General features: G+C 32.7%; 1 protein-coding gene across 1 annotated transcript; it reads right to left on the bottom strand.

The window, feature by feature from the left end:
- Positions 1-4932: 4932 nt before the first annotated feature.
- LOC114193222 (bet1-like protein At4g14600) lies at positions 4933-8706 on the bottom strand. Its single transcript, XM_028082941.1, has 4 exons — positions 8406-8706; positions 8214-8331; positions 5954-6010; positions 4933-5317 (listed from the first exon to the last, which is right to left on the bottom strand). Exons 1-4 carry the CDS (start codon positions 8465-8467, stop codon positions 5156-5158), a joined length of 399 nt encoding a protein of 132 aa, XP_027938742.1. The 5' UTR covers positions 8468-8706; the 3' UTR covers positions 4933-5155.
- Positions 8707-19939: the final 11233 nt, after the last annotated feature.

Below are 19939 nucleotides of genomic sequence, written 5' to 3' on the forward strand. Positions count from 1 at the left end.
TTTGAATAGTTAGAAAATGTAAGGTTAAATTATTCAATTGGTCCCAAATTTCGTATGAAAATTTGAATTTGGTCCCTCAATTGGAAAAAGTGTTAAATAGGTCCCTAATTTTGATAAGTTGTCTCAATGAAGCCCCTTCCGTTAAAAATGCAGAAACGGCGTTAAGAGCACAGTGACGTGGAAATGGTAGATGGAACTGAACAATGAAGTGGCATATTAAATGTGGTAGACGTGGAAATTTGAAATGCTTTAATAATTGCTGTTATTAATAATTGCTTTATTAAATGATGTAAGAAAATATTTTTGCCCAAAAACGCTGTTGGACTTTACATAATTGCCGTAATTAAGCTGTAATAAAAATGAAAGTGAAAGGCATGTAATAAAACAGAAAGGGTGAAATTGGGGCTTTAGGGTTTTTTGAAATCGGACGAACAGGTGCTGGAAACTTCGATTTCGAACAGAAGCATCGCGAGGGTGTGGGATGTTTGTGCTGGAAACGTGGCTTTGGAACAGGTGAAATCATAGTGTTCGTATTGGAATTGCGATCTCGGTGGAAGCGGTGAAGTGTCAGGTGAGTTATACATCTCAGCTCGAAGTTCCCATTTTTGTCGGCCTGCACCGTTTAATTGATTGTTTATTAGGAAAGCGAAGTATGATCGTGATTGTTTTTGGTTTAAATATTGGAACTTTATTAAAGTTTGGTGTATGACCCACCACCATGTTCGAATTTGTGTTCCCCTGTGGTCCCCCCCTTTGATAATTGTTCTCCCTTTTCTGTTTGGATGTTTTTTACTTTATTGTATAGTTGTATGTGCTTATATAGGTGTATGTGGTTATATAGGTGTCTGTGGTTATATATTTTTGTGCATCATGGGGGACGACAAGTTTTACGTCATTTTTCACCATGGAGGGAAATTCGTTAATGATGGTAAACTGAAATATGAGGGTGAGGTTTCGAGACTTTCGTGTGACCCTGACCGCTGGAGCTATTTTGAGGTTTTGGGTATTTTGAGGGAGATGGGGTATATGGGAGAGAATGAACTTTGGTACTGTGTGGGAGGTGGTTCTGTATTGGAGGATAGGTTGGAGATTTTGTGTGATGATCGTGGGGCCATGAAAATGGTTACCTTAGCTAGGCTAAATGGTGAGCGCTGCATCTGCCACACATCCAGAGGCTTGGGAGCAGGAAATGAGGAAAATTAAAGAACTGAATGTTGAGGCATTCAAATACTTGATTGCAATTCCGCCAAGGTTTGAACTCACTTCTTAACACACCTTAATTGATTATTATGTAATCACATTAATGTATTGTGTATTTTTTAATAGATATTGGTCACGTTCTCGATTCATTCCTGGTGCCCAATCTGATACAATAGTGAACAATATGTCAAAGGCTTTTAATAGTGTCTTGGTCAGTACAAGGACTAAGCCAATAATCAAGATGCTTGAAGAAATCAGAATTTACCTAATGAATAGATGGGCAGCCAACAGAGAAAAGTGTCAAAGATATAGACGTGCAATTTTTCCTAAGATTTATAGCAGGTTTGAAAGTGAATCAAAGATGACAAAAAATTGGATCCCCAAGTAAGTTTGTGTTTGGTTGTCTGCTTGTAATACTTAACATGTACATGCATCTTTTGTAACTTGTTTTTCTTCCACTTACACAGCTGGTCAGCAGAAAAAATCTTTGAGGTCAGGCATGTCTCACAAATTGGGGACAAGTTTGTGGTTAACATAGACGAGGCATCATGCACATGTCGAAAATGGAGCATAAGTGGGATTCCGTGCTGCCATTCTCTTTCTGCAATGAAGTTCTTGGGGATTAATGGAGAAGAATTCATCTCTACTTGGTTTAGGAAGAGCACCTACGAGGAAACCTATTCCTCAATCATATTCCCCATCAATGGTCAGAATGTGTGGGATATAACACCATATCCTGATTTGTTGCCACCTAAGAAGAGAATTATGCCAAGAAGACCAAAGAAAAAGAGAAGATTACAAGATTGGGAGCTTAGGAAAGATGAAACGCAGATGACAAATGCTGGATTAAGAAAAAGATGTGGATTTTGTAGGCAACTTGGTCACAACAAAAGCAAGTGCTCCCAATATAAGGCACATTTGAAGACAATATCTGAAGCATCCAATCAACCAAACCCACCAACAGCAGTGCCTTCTACTCAATCAACTCAACAACAGAACCCCCCACCACCAGTGGCTTCTGCTCAATCATCCTAACAACAGAACCCCCCACCACCAGTGGCTTTTGCTCAATCATCCCAACAACAGAACCCCCCACCACTAGTGGCTTCTGCTCAATCATCCCAACAACAAAACCCACCATCAGTGGCTTCTACTCAATCATCTCAACAACAAAACCCACAACCACTGCCTTCTGCTCAATCATCTCAACAACACCCACCCTCATCTGCCCAACCAAACAGACCATCACAAGCACCAAGTCATACAACACCAATTCGGCCCAAGCTCAATGCAAGGAGGGGACGCATATGGAAACCATGATATGGATCAAGATTTGATGTAGTTTTTTGTTTTGAACTCCTATTTTGAACCATATTTGTAAACACTTAAAAGCAACTGCTGTTTTTGTTGTGTGGATCATCAAATCCATTTGTGGACCATTATTTTTGTGCTATAACAGGTTTACATGGTGGACCATATTTATTTTGTGATGTTCAATGTTTGAGTGTTGTAGCACTACATGTTTATCAATATAACCAGGTGTCATTATTTGTTTATCAACATTAAGTGCTCAAGCTTATTTCTCTTTTCCTTATTTTGTTACTTATAAATTTATAAAACCTCAAACGAATAATGAAACTACAAGTTCGGAAACTTTTCATTCATAACAAAACATTACAATAACAACACAAACCACGTACCTGAACTAAAAAAAAGACTCATGCTTTTGTAACCAACACATACACTACAATGATATTCAATACACACAAAACCCCAACTACCACTGTCAACACAGTTAGCCTATTTTCAATTGACTTCATACATTTCTCCATTTCTTCTGCCACCACAGACCTCACTGCAGCAGTGTTTTCAATTGACTTCATACATTTCTCCATTTCTTCTGCCACCACAGACCTCACTGCAGCAGTCTTTTCTACATTCTTTTTCCCACCACAACCCATTTCTTCAACATTCTTTATACTCAGCTTCCCATCACAACCCATTTATTCAATTTTCAGCTTCCCACCACCCATTTCTTCAATTTTCTTACTGCTCCAACCCTTTTCCTCGATCTCATTATCAGTAAACCATTTGAAATAATTGCACCCACCACATTGATCACTTCCACTCTGTTCCAAATTCACAAAATAATGTTAGCTTCAACAAACAAACGTTAAATCCTCAGCTTCTTCAAATCAAAGTTTCCATGTAACTCACCTTATACTTAGGGCAGCCCCAAAATTTTTTGCCCTTGTTCTTCAATGTTCTTGCAGTTCTCAATGCTGCTTTCTCTCCAGAATAGCACATCAACGACACGCCCAAATCTATAGACCCACTTCCACCACATAAGGACGCACTTAGGTTTTGATTTCCGCTACCATTGCAGGATGAACACTGTTCACAATACATTTCTCCCACACGCAGACACAGCAAGATGAACAATGGGGTTTATGGATGATTAATTGCACTTATATATACCAATTCTAAATTGTTTTTCAATAAATTTAAATATAAATGACACGTTTCAGTCTACCATTTCCACGTCACTGTGCTCTTAACGCCGTTTCTGCATTTTTAACGGAAGGGGCTTCATTGAGACAACTTATCAAAATTAGGGACCTATTTAACACTTTTTCCAATTGAGGGACCAAATTCAAATTTTCATACGAAATTTGGGACCAATTGAATAATTTAACCAAAATGTAACATTGTCTTGTTTATCAATTTCACAAGACTTCTCATTTTTATGAAATGTTACTTTTCTACCTTCAATTAATTATCTCCAATGATTATGCCTTGAAGTGACATTTAATTCCTCAAATATCTTACACGAGATTTAAAAAAAAACATTAAATATTAACAATTCTTTTAGAATTTATAACAATTTAAATATAATTAATTTTCAGTTAACCTTACGTGCCAATTGTTTTATCCATGATTTTACCCACGTGATATTAACATCCTTCTCTTCTGATAATATAAAAATCATTTATACCTTCTCATCTTTTACTCCTTGTCGTTTTTCTTCTTCCTTCAAATGGTAGGTTTTCAAATGAAAGACATCAACAACATCTTTTCCTCGATTCCATAATGTAATCCCTTTTAATTCACTTCCTTGAGTAAGGATTCTCGAATATTTATTTAACTTATTTAATCAAAAGATATGAAAGTAGGGTAGAAGAAAAAATGGGAGAGAAGAAAAACGTAGTTTTTTTTAGAGAAAGAAAGTCCAAGTGATTTGATTTGAGAAGTATGACAAAACCATAAACACGAAAGGTCTATTTTTTTTTTTAATAAAAGTAATAAAATAAAAACAAACATAATAAAATTAGATAGAAAAACAACTTGAAAGAATGGAAAAGTGAATTGATGATATTTGTTCAAGCTAAACATTCTTTTAAATAGTAATATATATTAGACATCGTGTTACAAGAAATTGATTGAATAGATTCCTACAAAATAGGACATTACAATTGCTGGATTATAAAATTCTAATAAAAAATTTTATAATTTAAAAGATAAAAATTAATTAATGAAGTAAGAGTTACAAAACAATATACCGTCTCATTCCATAAAAACTGATCCCGCTGTCGCTTCTCACAGATTTTAATTTCATTAACAAACCAGTAATTTGGGACTTTCCAGTTATAATCAGTTTCACACAGAACTATGATTCTATCAAACATAAATCATGGTTGCAACCTCCGTAGGTTCTTAATTTATCACACAGCATTTATAGAGAAAAATAACAACGCAAACTATTAAGAACTTAAATCATTCATCATTTTTTAAATACAACAACTGCTTTAACTACGTCATATATCCAAGAAACTCATCTCAAAGTCAGATACATTTCAATAGAAAACTCCAAAGGGTTATGGAGCTTTTTCTCTGCACTAGAATACGTAATCATGTGTTTTAGCTGGATTTTTCAACCAGGAAGCTGGTCCGAAAATCACTTTCTGAACATTTTGGACCAAAGGTACACAACAAAGAAACAGACTAACGCGAAAAGAATGACATGAATGATATGGTTTGAACCACTTTGGATGATGCTCTTGTTCAATCTTCTTAAGTTGTTCTTCACTCCCGCTTGAGCCTTTATCATTGTCATTTGCTGCATTGGAAAAGATAAAGCTAAAATATTAACAAGAATGTTGGAGATTTTCCTGTTAAAGAGAAGATAAAGACACTAATTACTATGAATCAACAAGCAACAAAAGCAAGCCAGAAGATTTTCCTGTGAACCCTGTTAAAGACAGTACAGGTTCAGAAAAATATGGATGGAAGCATGAGCACACAGTTTTCCTTTCCTTTAACTTCTAAAGTTCTTACCATTACAACAAGCTGACCATAGTTTCCTGATTGAAGAACGTTTTCTCTCAGTTAGCATTAAGCTTTTAAAATCTAAAGACAATTTTAATAAATAATTCATTTTGCCTGATGCCGGCAACATTAATTTGGTGAATTGTATTCATTTTTCTTTTGAATTCTGATTTTGAAATGCAATGAATTGCCTTATTCTCTTTAATATTGATGGCTTTATTTTTATTTTTATTTTCACATTTGTTTTGTAGGGAATGAAGAATATGGACAGATTAACTTTTAAATTATAAATATATATATATATATATATATATATATCTATATATAAGTGTCACCTCAGAACCAAAACATGCCCTTTGCAACCCACACGTCAGACACTAGTAGAAACAAATTAAGAGAAGTGAAAATTATCAAAGAAATTGTGTACCAATTCTTCAAGAAAATTTTTCTGATACTTCACTTCCGTTCCTATCTCCTCAGCAACCTGCATCAGAAATATGGAAGAAGGATAAGAACAAAGGAAGAAGAAACGGAAAACAAAAAAATATAGAAGACAGTTTTGAAACATGATATAGTTTCATCCAACTAGCTCCATAAAAGGAATAACTAGCAGGATATGATTGAAGTAATCAACGAGTCAATCTGCAATGATAAAACACCGTATAACTTGTAATTGGAAACTGAACATAATGTTTTATCATTGGAACCAGCATGCATGCATCAATTGTAAAATATTCTAGTAAATATTGTTATGTGGAATGGGGAGAAAAATCCAGGAAGAATACACACCAAAAGCATATTTACATGGCTCTCTTCATGGACAATTCCTATTGGGGGCCAAGAAGATGCACATTGTATCAAGAATTAAGTACCTAGAAAATGTAGAAATTTTTATTTCCCATTCCACGATTCATGTCTTAAGGTGTAATCTAAAGCCACCGCTTGTTTAATTGACAATGACTGCAGAAGATGGTGGAAAACGAATAATATGTTATTTTCAAGGGCGGATCTTAATAGGGACAGGGTAGTTTCCAGTCCCCCAACCCCGCCACCAGATCCACAACTTCCAACGCTTCTTCCATCAAGACCAAAGACTTGGGACAATGTTGTGAGTGATTAAGAAGGGTATATTTTTTTCGTGTATCTTTGACTCACGGGCAAGGTGAGAGTGGTGCATTATGCTTGTGGGAGAAAACGAAGCCCGTCCATGCTACCTTGCAATGTGTGGAGAATGACTCTAGAGGCTTTGCACGGACATTAAACATTAAACATTAAACCTAAACTTAGTTTGAAAATATTATTTTGTTGCCTCCAAAATTATTAGTGAAGATTTGGCACTGGTTACATTACTTGGAGGATAACATTATGGACAACTAGCAAAAGTTGCATTAGGGGTCAGAATATATGATATACTTATACATGTATAAAAATTTATGTTGTATGTAAATAAGATAAAATGCATAAAATTGACACAATATTAACTAAAATATTCAATTGGCCAGAGACTTGCTGAAGATGACAAGAGGATACAGGATGCGTGCCACCACCACAACACCTACAAAAGCAGCAATAGACAAACAGAGTGGCACCGCAGACAAAGGAATACTGCAAAAAGCGCTATGTAGTGGCTATCTAACAAGTCCAGGTTGTTTTCACAACTAAGGCTATAAAAGATGGTCTATGACCGCAATTACATCATAATTATTTTGGTTTCCCCCACATCAGCTGCATTAGTTTGTAATTTTTTGATATTTCAAAGACTGTGGCAAGGTTGTGATCACAGCCACAGTTGCATATCATAACATAGTTCACAAACCGATTATCATTATCATGGAATTCAGAAAAATTAAAGTAGCACAGAGAATGATTTTTTTAAAAAGGTAATTTTCCCCTTTAGAGAATAAAAAAATAGAAGGTATGGAGCTGATACACGACTAAAGAGCAAGGAAAACTAGTAAAATGGCGACCCCCATGATACAAGAACCACAATTTGGCGAATAGGGGATTACTTACCTACAAGTTGACAAAAAACAGAATCATAGAATAAGAGAAATCCCTATTAGCTGTAGCTCATTGTTGGGTTAATTTATGCTGAAAAAAGGTTGTCCCCAACTCAAAATTTTGCTCTTCTTATTTAACCTCAAATCTTGGCTATTAAACATAACCAGTCCAGGTGCTCTCTACCAAGGTTTTAAACTGCAGTGGTGGTCAAATATTCAATTTTATCAGGACCGATGCAGCTGCAATTGTAACCACCCCAAATACCTCAAACCTTGAACATTAAAGTTAAAATTGCAGCAGCGGACTATTTTTTAAAACTTGCCCTCTACTAAGTTTTCATCCATCATAGCATGCAACACCTTCAAGTCTTCAATCAACATCTACTTGTTTAAATAGCAAAGAGTTAAATTTTCCTAAAAAACAATGAACCGGGCTTGAGTCTTATCAAACTCCATTTCTTCAAATGCGTCCAGTCCAGTCCAATCCAATCCACTCCCTGATTCTGATTGATCAGGTCTAAACGAATTTCTAAAGTGCTCAATTGATAGAAAAAAAAAAGAAAAAGAAAAGAAAAGGTGACATCTTTCGAAATTTCACACATGCCCAACAAAAACAAAGAAATAACAAGCGCAGAGTGAATAAATAGAATAAGAAATAAAAAAAAGAAAATGGGGGGAGGTACATACATGTTTCAACCTTCTAACTTGGCGATGAAGACCGGTGATTTCCTCGTCCAAGTCCAAGGGATCAATTCGCAATTGGATCTCCTCAGAGGCACCAACCGGTCGAGTGCTAAGCCCATCTCTGCAATATCCATCACATACAATTAACTGCACAGATATGATGAATTCGAAGACACACACAAAATACACACATACCTTGATCTGTAAGAGGCGGCGCCGCCGTAGGAAGAACCCACTCTGTGGGAATTGGCGGCCATTGTGGGAAATCAAAAGAAAGCCAATTGGGTTGGTGGGTTTTGATTATTTGAATGTTTAAAGGGGAATGAGTTGCGCAGACAAAAAAATTAGGTGGATGGAGTTAAGGTGTTGAAGAATTAATGAGGGAGAAATCTTGGTGGACAAGAAAATGGAAGGAAGAAGGAAAGAAATAAGGATTGTGCCAGACAACTGGGTTCATCCCTCTCTTCCAGAGTATCCCATTTCCACCCATGTTTTTATTTTAACATCTTTAAGAAAAAATATGATGGTATTTTTGTTTTGAGGTAATTTTTAAAAGTAATTTTTCTTTTAAAACAAATCGATTCAAATTAGAAAAATCTTCATCTTTCCTTATCTAAATTAATTCGATCGTGTATGAAGAGATAAAAAACAAATTTGGAGATATCTCTAACATCTTATTTTAATAGTCAAAAGCAATTAAAATAAAACATTTCATAGATGAAAATTTGAAACAGATAATTTATAATATAAAGTATATTAAAATAGTCTTTCAACGTATAAAAGTATAATATAATTTTATATATTTCGAAATAGGCTAAATCATTCCTAAATCCTAAATTTAAATCATTTTAGAAATTTTCATTTTTGTAAGGAACTTTTAAGTATGTCTCTTTCTTTTTTTTTGTGACTTAATTGAGTTCTATTTTTGTAAGAAACTTTTAAGTATGTTTTTTTTCTTTTTTTTGTTTGACGTAATTGAGTTTCTATTTTGAAAAATTTATTACAATTAGGTATTGTCTGTTAGTAGTACAACCGTGTTAGTTATGTATCACGTATAAACAAGTGATTTTTTTTATTTTTTTTTAATTAAAAAAAAATAAATTGTCACGTATCAATCTGACATTGTATCATGTGACAGAAATAATGTGATGTGATAGTGACAGTTCCACGTGTCACTATTGGATGTGAAAAGTCTCAATACAATATCTACAATCCCTGTATTTGTTAAAATAACAACTTTATAAATTGAATTGTAAAATTTTAAATAAATATGTTTATTTAAATTGTCATAAAATTGTTTTAAAATTTTATATTTGAATTTATAAAGTTTTAAAATTTTTAAAGCAACTCTAACATTTATCTATAAATTATAAATATATAAATATTTAAAAGAAAATTTAAATAAAATTCAATGCAAAATATGCATTTAAATAAACTTAATTTTGTTAATCAATTATAATAAAAATACCATTGTAAAATTTATATAAAAATTAAATTCGATATAGGAATGAAATTGATTCTGTTTTACAAAAATTGTGACCAAATTGAGACAAAATAAAAAATAGAGGGATTACATTGAGACTTTTCACATCCAATAGTGACATATGGCACTGCCACTGTTACATCACACAGTCTCTACCATGTGGTACAATATCAAATTGACACGTGAAATTTTTAAATTTTTTTAAATTATAAAAAAATACACGTATTAACACGTGGCATAGTTAACACTGTTAGTGTACTACTAACAGAAATGACCTAATTGTAACGAATTTTCCAAAATAAAGACTCAATTGAGTCAAATAAAAAGGAGGACACCTACTTGAGATTTATGGAGATCTCTGAAATGATTTAACCTTTCAAATACTATACCTTTATTCTAAGATAAAACTTCTTACCACAAAAGATGTAATAAGTTCTAACATCTTGTTTAGCTGACTTCTCATCTCTTAAAGTAAATTCTAAACCTGTATGTATCAAAGGATGTCAAACTTGAGAGTTTACGTAAACTTGTGGGAGTTTCATAAACTCGAATCACAAACTCGAATCGTAAACTCGTAAGAGTTTATTAAAAAAATATTAAAAATAATATAAAAATTTAATATTATATGATATTATAAATAATTTTTTATATATTTTTACTAAAATATTATTATTATTTTATCATATTGTATATAGTTATATTTTATAGTTTTTTTATATTACTATTCTATTATATTAACTTTAATTATATGATATATTGAGTTTTATAAAAAATAAAAGTTTTTGGGACTTGAGTGGAGGCCAAATGGTAAGAATAAAATAAGAAAACCCTAAAGCTCATTAAACAACTTCATTGCACAATAAAATAAGAAAACCCTAAAACTCACTAAACAACTTCATTGCATAGTAGAAAGAAATAGAAGAGTTACATAATGTCTCAATTTCTACCGTCGTCCCTAAATTTAGAACTCCAGTAAAGAAAGGAAATGGAAGAAGTGAATGACAATGGCGAGCATACGACCACCCACGAAAGAGACTATTAAGGCAACCACCAAAGACAACAACGACAACAAGCAACTTGCAACCATGAACACGAGACTCACGAGTAGAAACATGACGTTTCAGGTTTAAAGAAGAAAGCATATTGACTCGCCAACTCGACTGCAAACTCGCGAGTTCAACAAAGTTCACAGTGAGTCTACCGAGTTTGCTCCAAAGATGAGTTTTCTTCTGAGTCAACTAGTTCAAGGTGAGTGGAAACATAAACTCAGATGACTTAACGAGTTAACTCGCGAGTTTGATAACCATGCATGTATACTATCTCTACTCACACCCAACAAGGTGATCATTGTAAGAGAAAGAAGACAAACAACATAAAACAACAAGACAAACACGAGGGTAAGCTAATTTATAAAAGAAAGCACATACCAACACACACATACACACACATACAAAAGGATACACCAAACTAAAATAGAATTACAAAACAATATGGCAAATACACCAAACTAAACAGTATCAAATAACCCATCACACAAAAGGATACTCTAGGGATTGATGTATGATTCTGGGTGATTTTTGCACTTGTGGTAATAAAAGAATATTGCTCGACTTGAGTTGCTCTACCTAAGCTTATACACACAATTTTAGTCCCTTTAACTGTCATAAGAACCGTGGGGCCGTTCTTAATGATAAGACCTTCTGCCCCTCTCACCACACAACTCATTGTACTCTACATGAGTCTTGATTAGGTATTAAAGTATCAGGATAAACCTTCAGCACTAACTCCTTCCATCAATGCACACACTACTAATTATAATAAGCAGACTTTTTTTCCTAGAATTCCTTACATTACCATCATTCACACCAAATTCAGTAGAAATAGATCATTAATATATTAGACAACCTAAATCAGAGATTAGAAAGCAAAGAAATCATGAAACACAAAGAAAGAGAAAAGCCATGAAGGTTGGCGTCCAATGTAAAAATTTCACATTATTTATACACTTATCTTGCATTAAATCAATGTAAAACTCATCAGAATTGTCTTAATTGCATATAAATACGAAATGTGGTGATTAGAAATTATAAAAAGTGGAATTTAATACATTTGTTGCAGCTCAGCCAGAAAGATGAACTGAGAAAAGTTAAAATTGAAGCTTGTGGCTGAGCAGTGATATTGGCGCTGAGCCACACTTTAAGAAACCTTCACTGCAAGAAAACCTCAAGCTCTAGATTTGAAGCTGAGCATCAAAGGAAAACCTCCATGGCAGGGAAACCTCCATTGCTCATCATCGAGGTGGTTGCCTAAGCTTGGAAGAAAACCCACTCATGAAGGAAACCTCCATGGCTAATCTTCAAGAATGGAAGCTATAACAACACTTGATTTTCTATAAATACAAGGCATGTCCATGTGATTCATATGTTGATTTTGTAAATCAATTTTAGAGAGAGAAACTCTCTATTTAGCTTTAAATCTTATTATATATCTTTGTAAAGCTATGGAAGGAGGAAGGATACTTCGTATTCTCATTGTATACATCATCATGAGCAACTAATTCCTTCCTACTTGGGATTGAAATGTAACTTCTAAACTCTCTTCGTACCACACTTGATTAGATATTTTTTGTGTTCTTGTTTTATGTGTTAGTTACTTGATTTATATTGGTTGTTTTGGTGAGACATCTGGTTGGTGTTTAGATCCAATCAAGTCTCGTAATGCTTGGCATATACCAAACATGAATATATGACTTTAGTTGGTTTAAAGAGTCTTGTTCTCACCCTTAGGTTTTTCCTTTCACATGATGTTAAATCTACAAGTAAAACGTACTTCCAGGAACACTAAAATAAAGCACACAATTTATAGATAATTAAGGGCAATGTAATTGAGTTAAGAAGCCAAGTTCAATCCCAACGCCTTAATCAACATCACCTCTCTCAAACTAAATTTCAATCTATCTTTCACCACTAGTGCAAAATAGACATATTAGAACAAAATATTAAATCGGTTGTAAGGGAACCGATCTAAAACAAAACGCAGTGGCAATTTTGTAAATAAAAGGATGTATATTAGATCAGTTATTTATTTAACCGATCTAATATTTACATATTAGATCTAATATTTACATATTAGATCGGTTGCAAGGAGAACCAATATAATATATAACTATTAAATCAGTTAAATAAACAACCAATTTCATTACACGAAAACCCTTTTTTCGTGTTCTTCCTTTACACCTCAACGTCTCTTTTTCTCTCCCAGGCACTCTCATTCTCATTTTCGCCACCATGGTCGCCGCTCGTCATTAGGGTTTTGGATACAAAGCTTTTCGTCGCCATCGTCGCGTCCAACTGTAGTTTTCATCTCTTCTTCTTCCATTGTTGAAGCTCCACTTGACCTCCTTCATTGGTCTGCCGCCGCGCCATGTGTTGCAGCACCACTCAATCCCGTGCTGCACACCTTCAGTCCAGGCATTAGATCTAGCTTCACTCCTTCCGCAGAACCACAACCAAAAACCATTCTATCTCTTTCGTTCTTGATTTGAGTTTTTATGTTTTTTTTTGTTTCTTTCTCGTTAGATCTGTAGAGTCTTCTTTCCAATGATGCCACTATTATTCTTTGCATATCTTTTCTTGACGAATCTAAAGTGTATTTGGGATCCAAGATCAAAGGCAAGGATGGTGAAGATTTGGAAACCAATGTTGATGAACACCGCTGATGTTTCGAAAATGTTTTTATTTGGATATTAGACCGGTTGTTGCAGAACCGATCTAATATATCTCTAACATATTACATCAGTGCATATTAGATCGATTGTAGAACCGATCTAACATGTGCTTCAGAACCGATCTAATATACATATTTTCTACTAGTGCACTGATTTCAGCATGCAAAAAACCAAAAATCTCAAACCAAAACAACCACTCCGATTCAGTACACTCATCAATCAAACACATCAAGATGCAATCAAATACCAAGATAAACAATTTATTTCAAAATTTAAAAGGAGAACCTAGCTTCCCTTACCTAAAACGTAGACCAAAATTGAACCGAAGATGATTTTCAAGCTACAAAACCCCAATCAACCTAAAGGAACCAAAATAAAGGAAGTATAGAGAATCACGAGCCTCTAATCAAAACTCAAGCAAAGATAAACACCCCCCAAATAGAAGAAGGAGACAAAGGTTAGATTTTTAAATTACACGGAAGAAATTGTTCAGACAAATTTGAAGAGGACTTCGCTACAAGTTCAAATATGGCCTCTGATTTTAAGAGAAGATGAGAACCAAATGAGTAAATAGCAAGAATCAAGATGGAATGGAAGAGAGAGCGAGGTTGGTGTAGATAGAAAGAGATGTCTTATGTTTTTGTTTAAAACAAAGGCAATTGGATTCTAGCTTTTAAAAGAAATGAGTTTTACATTTTCTCCAACAACAAAAATTTTCATCCTAAAACATTTACTCATCAAGTGGAAGATAAGGACAAACTCTCATGATTCTCATATAACAACTACCTAGACTTGCTTGACTTACCTTTCCAACACCTTAACTAAAGGAAAAGCGTGCCTCTATGCTATGTGATATGATGTTCAACAATGTAGATTGGACTGACTACTACCCCCTTAAGACAATTTCTCCCCCTTTGTTCCAAAAGCTTGAACGATATTTTTGCGCCTGACTGACATTTTGTATCTGCTAAACAAAACTCATCTTCCATATGCTATATACTTCCTCTTGTAGGTTGTACAAAAATCTACAAAAAGCCTTGTTTCCCATTTTATTTAAAACATGTTAGACATCACTTTCACATCTCTGATACCATAAAATGACACATCCCATTTAATAGAAAATTTCCAATAAATAAAACATCACATATTATAATATAATATAGAACAAACAACAAAAAATATATTAGAATTAACTATTACAGTTATCCAAAATATACTAGAACAAAAGCATCATGGGCACAGAACAATGTCATACACAAGTCTTAAAACAAAAAGCAATTTTAAGAAGAGATTTGCTCAACAAAGCAAAGAAAGTCATAAAATAAATCCTCAAAAGGTACACAAATGGGAAATAGCTAATATGCATAATCTAAATAACAACATCTCCACCATCTTGACAATCGTCACGGGCTCCCTTATCTGCTCACACCAAAATTGGTGATCATTGCAAAAAGAAAACACCACAAGAAAACAGAGCACAAACAGGAAAAGGGTAAGCTAGTAAAAATAATTTTTTACAGATAAATAAAGTTATTGAGCACAAGCAACATGTGATACCAAACAATAGAAGACCCTCTAACTCGATTATCCGGATACATGTAATGAAATCATATTCACTGGAAACTTGCACTTATGATGGCCTTTATTGCTCTATAGAGCCATTCTTAATGGGTTTCACCTTACCACACACAAAGTTAGACCATGATCATCTAAGGCCATTATTTTGTCAAAGACTAGGACCTCACACTACTCTCACCACATGAACAAGTCTACTCTATGTAAGTCTGACTAATCCATTAGAGTGTCAGAATTTAACCTTACTTAAATCCTTAAGTCATTACATACACTACTTTATCACCAAAGGAATTTCTTCATGAAACTCTCACATACTAAACATTTTATCTTAGAGTAATATCATCCCATGCTAACCGTATCAAATACAGTTTTAAAATATCATGAAATACATGCATAGTCACGTACATCATGCAATTTAGACAACCATATATTCAATAGCAAAATTAAAACAAACTTGCACCATTCTCGCTTAGGTTAGAAGGTCTCGCTCAAGAGACAGGGTCCTCTCGCACAAGCTAGAATCCTCTTGCCTGATCGAGAACTCGAACAACAAGGACAATGAACATCTGCGAGTTCTCGCTTAAGCTAGACTTTGTCGATTAGGCCAGCCTGCTCTCGCTTGGGCGAGACTTCTAGCTTGAGTGACAACTCGTGCATAAGCAAATGAGAGTTTTCTGCTATTCTCGCTTAGGCTAAAGGCTTCTCGCCTAGGTGAGAATTTCTCACCTACTCGCGCATGCAACATCAGGAATCCAAGCCAAAACAACATACGGTGCATTTTCACACAATCACAAACATCAAACCAACATTTTAAGCACGATTCATGACCAAAAACATGCAAGACACTTAAAAAGCTTTAAAACCCTAGCTTCCTATGAGGGAAAGAAGGCCCTTGGTGGAATGAAAACCACGACCCTACAATAGCCTAAAGAGCTGAAAAACAAGCACAAGTAGACGAAAATGAGGCTCTAAGGAAGACCCCAAGACATAACCAACACTATTGAATTGGAAAAGAAGAAAAGACGGAGGTTTGGAGGTCAACTTACATGGAGGAAGGAAATGTTCGGTTTGATCAGTGGAGTACGCGCATAGAACCGATTTTCAGCCTCCGTTTCACAAAATGGTTGCAACTGAGTTAGAGAGGGAGAAGAACAATGATTGTGAATAGTGGAGATAGTTGAGAGAAAAAAAAATAATGTGGGGAACTGAAAGGATTTCTGGAAAAAGGACAAGTGGACTAGCTTTGCCCTTTAATTTAACTGAGTACAAATATTTTAAAATAAAAAGAAATGGGTTTTACATTCTCCCTAACAATAAAATTTTTGACCTCGAAAATTGAGACGTACTAGAGAACAAATGCAAATGTTACTTCTTCATATCCTCCTCTAGCTCCCACGTAGAGTCACCTGTCCTTCTATCTTAGATAACCTAGACTGATAGATTTTCCTCTAAGCTGTTTGGTTTGACAGTCCTCTATACTGACTGACTGCATCTCCACTAAGATATCTTCTCTAACATGCACATCTTCAACCTCTGACTAGAGTTGTCAAAATGGGTTGGAACCCGCGAGCCAACCCGGCTCACCACGGGTTCGGGTTGGGTTGAATTTTTTTTTACAAATTTCAATACGGGTTGATTTTTGACCCGGCTCATCCGGGTTGAACCCGTGGTGAGCCGGGTTAGTGAGCCAACCCACAGATAAAAGGGTTACACGAGTGTTTTTTTATTAAGTTGGGCTTTACATTTGGATCATGTTAAGTTTTTTTTAACCAACACATAAATAATTTGTATTTTTTTTTGGTTTGTATTTGGATTGTATTAAAGTTTATTTAGATTTTAATTAGAATTAGAATTTATTTTTGACTTAAAATAAAATAAAAAAAATTGTATTTTTTTTTACTTAAGTGAATCTGTACGCCAACCCGTTTAACTCGTCAATCCGTGGTGGGTCGGGCCGGATTCGAATTTTTTTGGCTCGCTAAGAAGTAAGCCGGATTGGGTTGGCTCACTAAATCATCAACCCGTGGTGGGTCGAGTCAGGTCGAATCGGATTACCCGTTTTGACAGCTCTACCTCTGACACATGAGATGATTTAATATTTTGAAAAAGTAAATATATAATTTAATATAATTGTTTATATGAGATTAATTATCAATTTAGTTTTAATAGAAATAAATTAAAGTAATCTTTATACATTTAAAATTCTCGTATGCACCAATTTAATTCAAACTCTCAATTGAAATTTCAATATTGGTTTATTAATTTAGTTTAAAAAATTCTACATCTCTATTAAATCCAATCTAATTTTCCAAACCCTAAACCAACAAATTTAACTATTAATGTTATTGCAATTTATTACACAATCAAATTACCTCCTACTCATAGAATATTGAAAATATCTTAAATTACATGTACCAACCATTTGTGATGAATCACATAAGATGATGCTCAAGGAGAGACATTTAGTGTTATATAATAATAATAATAATAATAATAATAATAATAATAATAATAATTATTATTATTATTATTATTATTATTATTATTATACATTTGCCTAAATAAGTAATTAAAGCTATTTTACAAGGAATATGTTAGTATAGATTATTGATTATTCAGTTAATTAATTTGTTCAAAAAGATCCGTTTATTTTCAATTAAAAATAATATAATAAAGTAATGAAGTTTTTAAATAATTATAATAAAATTTAAATTTAAATAATTATAATAAAATTTAAATAAAAATAAAAGAAGATAAAAACATTTAGTTCTTTATAATTTCTTTCAAGAAAACAAAATTGAATGTAAATGGTTTGATAATATAGAATAGTGAACTCAAGTCCATTTATTTAATGTGAAAATGAGTTGCTCTGATTAAAAGAAAAGACAGCAATAAGATTCACGCTTGATAACATGTCACACACCAGAAGATTAGGAAACAATAATTTTTCTTTTTATTTTAATATAGGTCAGCATCACATCACCCATTACTTCATTTTTCATTCCTCTCATCTTGTTAAAAAGGTTTAAGCTCTTCTCATTAATTTCTTTAACCCTTTGATTTCAACGACAGAGACATCAAATAAGGTCGGAGAGTGTAAGGACAAATACAAAAACAAAATTAAGATAAAAAATTAATTACAAAATAATTAACAAACCTGAAAAACAATAAATAATATTTTCATTCCGGAGTTGATGGAAAGATTTGCTTGTTATAGATAATATTGTCCGGAATAAAGATGCGTGGTGTTCGGAAGAGAACTAATTCAAAGTAACTATAAACAATTAAAATTGATGTTTATTTTTTTGACTTAATATGATTTTTTTTCTAGAACCATAGAGTTTGATTTGATTTGTAATTTTGAGACTCAGTTGTCCATGGAAACTAAAATAAACTATTTATTGCATTATTAAATATTTTATTCATATATATTAAAATATTAGTATATGAAAGGAAAATTTAATCTACGTACTTAGGTTAATTGCTATTCATAAACAAATTTTCTTTTATGGTGTCAACTTTAAATTTTGAGTCTTAGAAGAAAAAATGTTGAAGCAAAATAATATATTTTCGGAAGAGGACAACAGTATTTATGTCAAAATATATAAATGTAATAAAAAATAATACAATAAAAACTTAAAATCAATCTAAATTATCTGCAAAAATTTAGTTCAATTTTCTATATTTAAACCGAATTGCATATACTTTTTATGTTTATTTTGAATGTAAATTTATCATTTTCTTATTTTCATTTACATCTTCATCTTAAGTGACTAAAACACTTTTAAGTAGTAAACTATTTTAAAATTAATGTAATTATAATTTATTTATCGTTGAGAGAGAAAATAATGTAATTTTAACATTAAATTTGTGATACTATTGTTTTATTTATTATTGATTTTTTTATAAAAAATAATTAATATTTGGATGGATACAATATGTATCCATTACTTAATATAGAGACATTAAATACAAAATTTATTTCAGTTAGATATGAGAATAAGAGATAAATATACATTTTTACATAAGGTTAAATCATTTCAAGGATCTCATTTTTGTAGCGAAAACTCAAGTAAGTCACCCATTTTTATTTGACTTAATTGAGTCCCATTGTAATCATGTCCTTTTTGTGTACATTAACGATGTTAACTATGTACCACGTGTCAGCACGTGTTTTTTATTTTATTTTTTGATTTTTTTTAATTTTTAAATTTTTTTTTTATAATTTAGAAAAAATTAAAGTTGCCACGTGTCAATCTAACATTGTGCCACGTGGCAGAGACGGTGTGATGTGACAACGACAGTACCACGTGTCATTATTGAATGTAAAAAGTCTCAATGTAGTCCTTGTATTTGTTATTTTGTCTCAATTTGATACTAATTTTTTTCAAACTGATTCAATTTCATCTCTATATCAAATTTAATTTTTATATAAATTTTACAATGGTATTTTTATTATAATTGATATTTTAACAAAATTAAGTTTATTTAAATACATATTTTGCACTAATATTTATTTAAATTGTTTTAAATATTTAAATATTTATAATTTATAGATAAATGTTACCGTTGCTTTAAAAATAAAAACTTTATAAATTCAAATGTAAAATTTTAAAACAATTTAAAATAAATATATTTATTTAAAATTTTACAATTCAATTTATAAATTTGTTATTTTTAAACCAAATCTAACATTTGTCTATAAATTATTGAGACTTTTCATATTCAATAGTGACACATGACACTGCCACTGTCACATCACACTATTTCTACCAGGTGGCCCAATGTCAGATTGACACATGACAATTTTAATGTTTTTTAAAATAAAATTATAAAAAAATTAGAATTAAAAAAATTAAAAAAACCATGTGACACTTGCCACATAGTTAATATGTATTACTAACGGAAAGGACGTAATTGCAAAGAATTTTTCAAAATAGAAAC

The sequence above is a fragment of the Vigna unguiculata genome, chromosome 8 (assembly GCF_004118075.2).
Source record: "Vigna unguiculata cultivar IT97K-499-35 chromosome 8, ASM411807v1, whole genome shotgun sequence".
In the NCBI taxonomy this organism is placed as follows: domain Eukaryota; kingdom Viridiplantae; phylum Streptophyta; class Magnoliopsida; order Fabales; family Fabaceae; genus Vigna; species Vigna unguiculata.

What these genes read in the sequence shown, in the direction of transcription:
- LOC114193222 (XM_028082941.1), bottom strand. Translation starts at nt 8,467, where the DNA reads ATGGCCGCCAATTCCCACAGAGTGGGTTCTTCCTACGGCGGCGCCGCC. An exon ending in AAGTTAGAAGGTTGAAACAT is followed by an intron (nt 6,011 to 8,213) that starts GTATGTACCTCC and finishes TTTCTGATGCAG; the next exon opens with GTTGCTGAGGAGATAGGAAC. An exon ending in AAAATTTTCTTGAAGAATTG is followed by an intron (nt 5,318 to 5,953) that starts GTACACAATTTC and finishes TTTCCAATGCAG; the next exon opens with CAAATGACAATGATAAAGGC.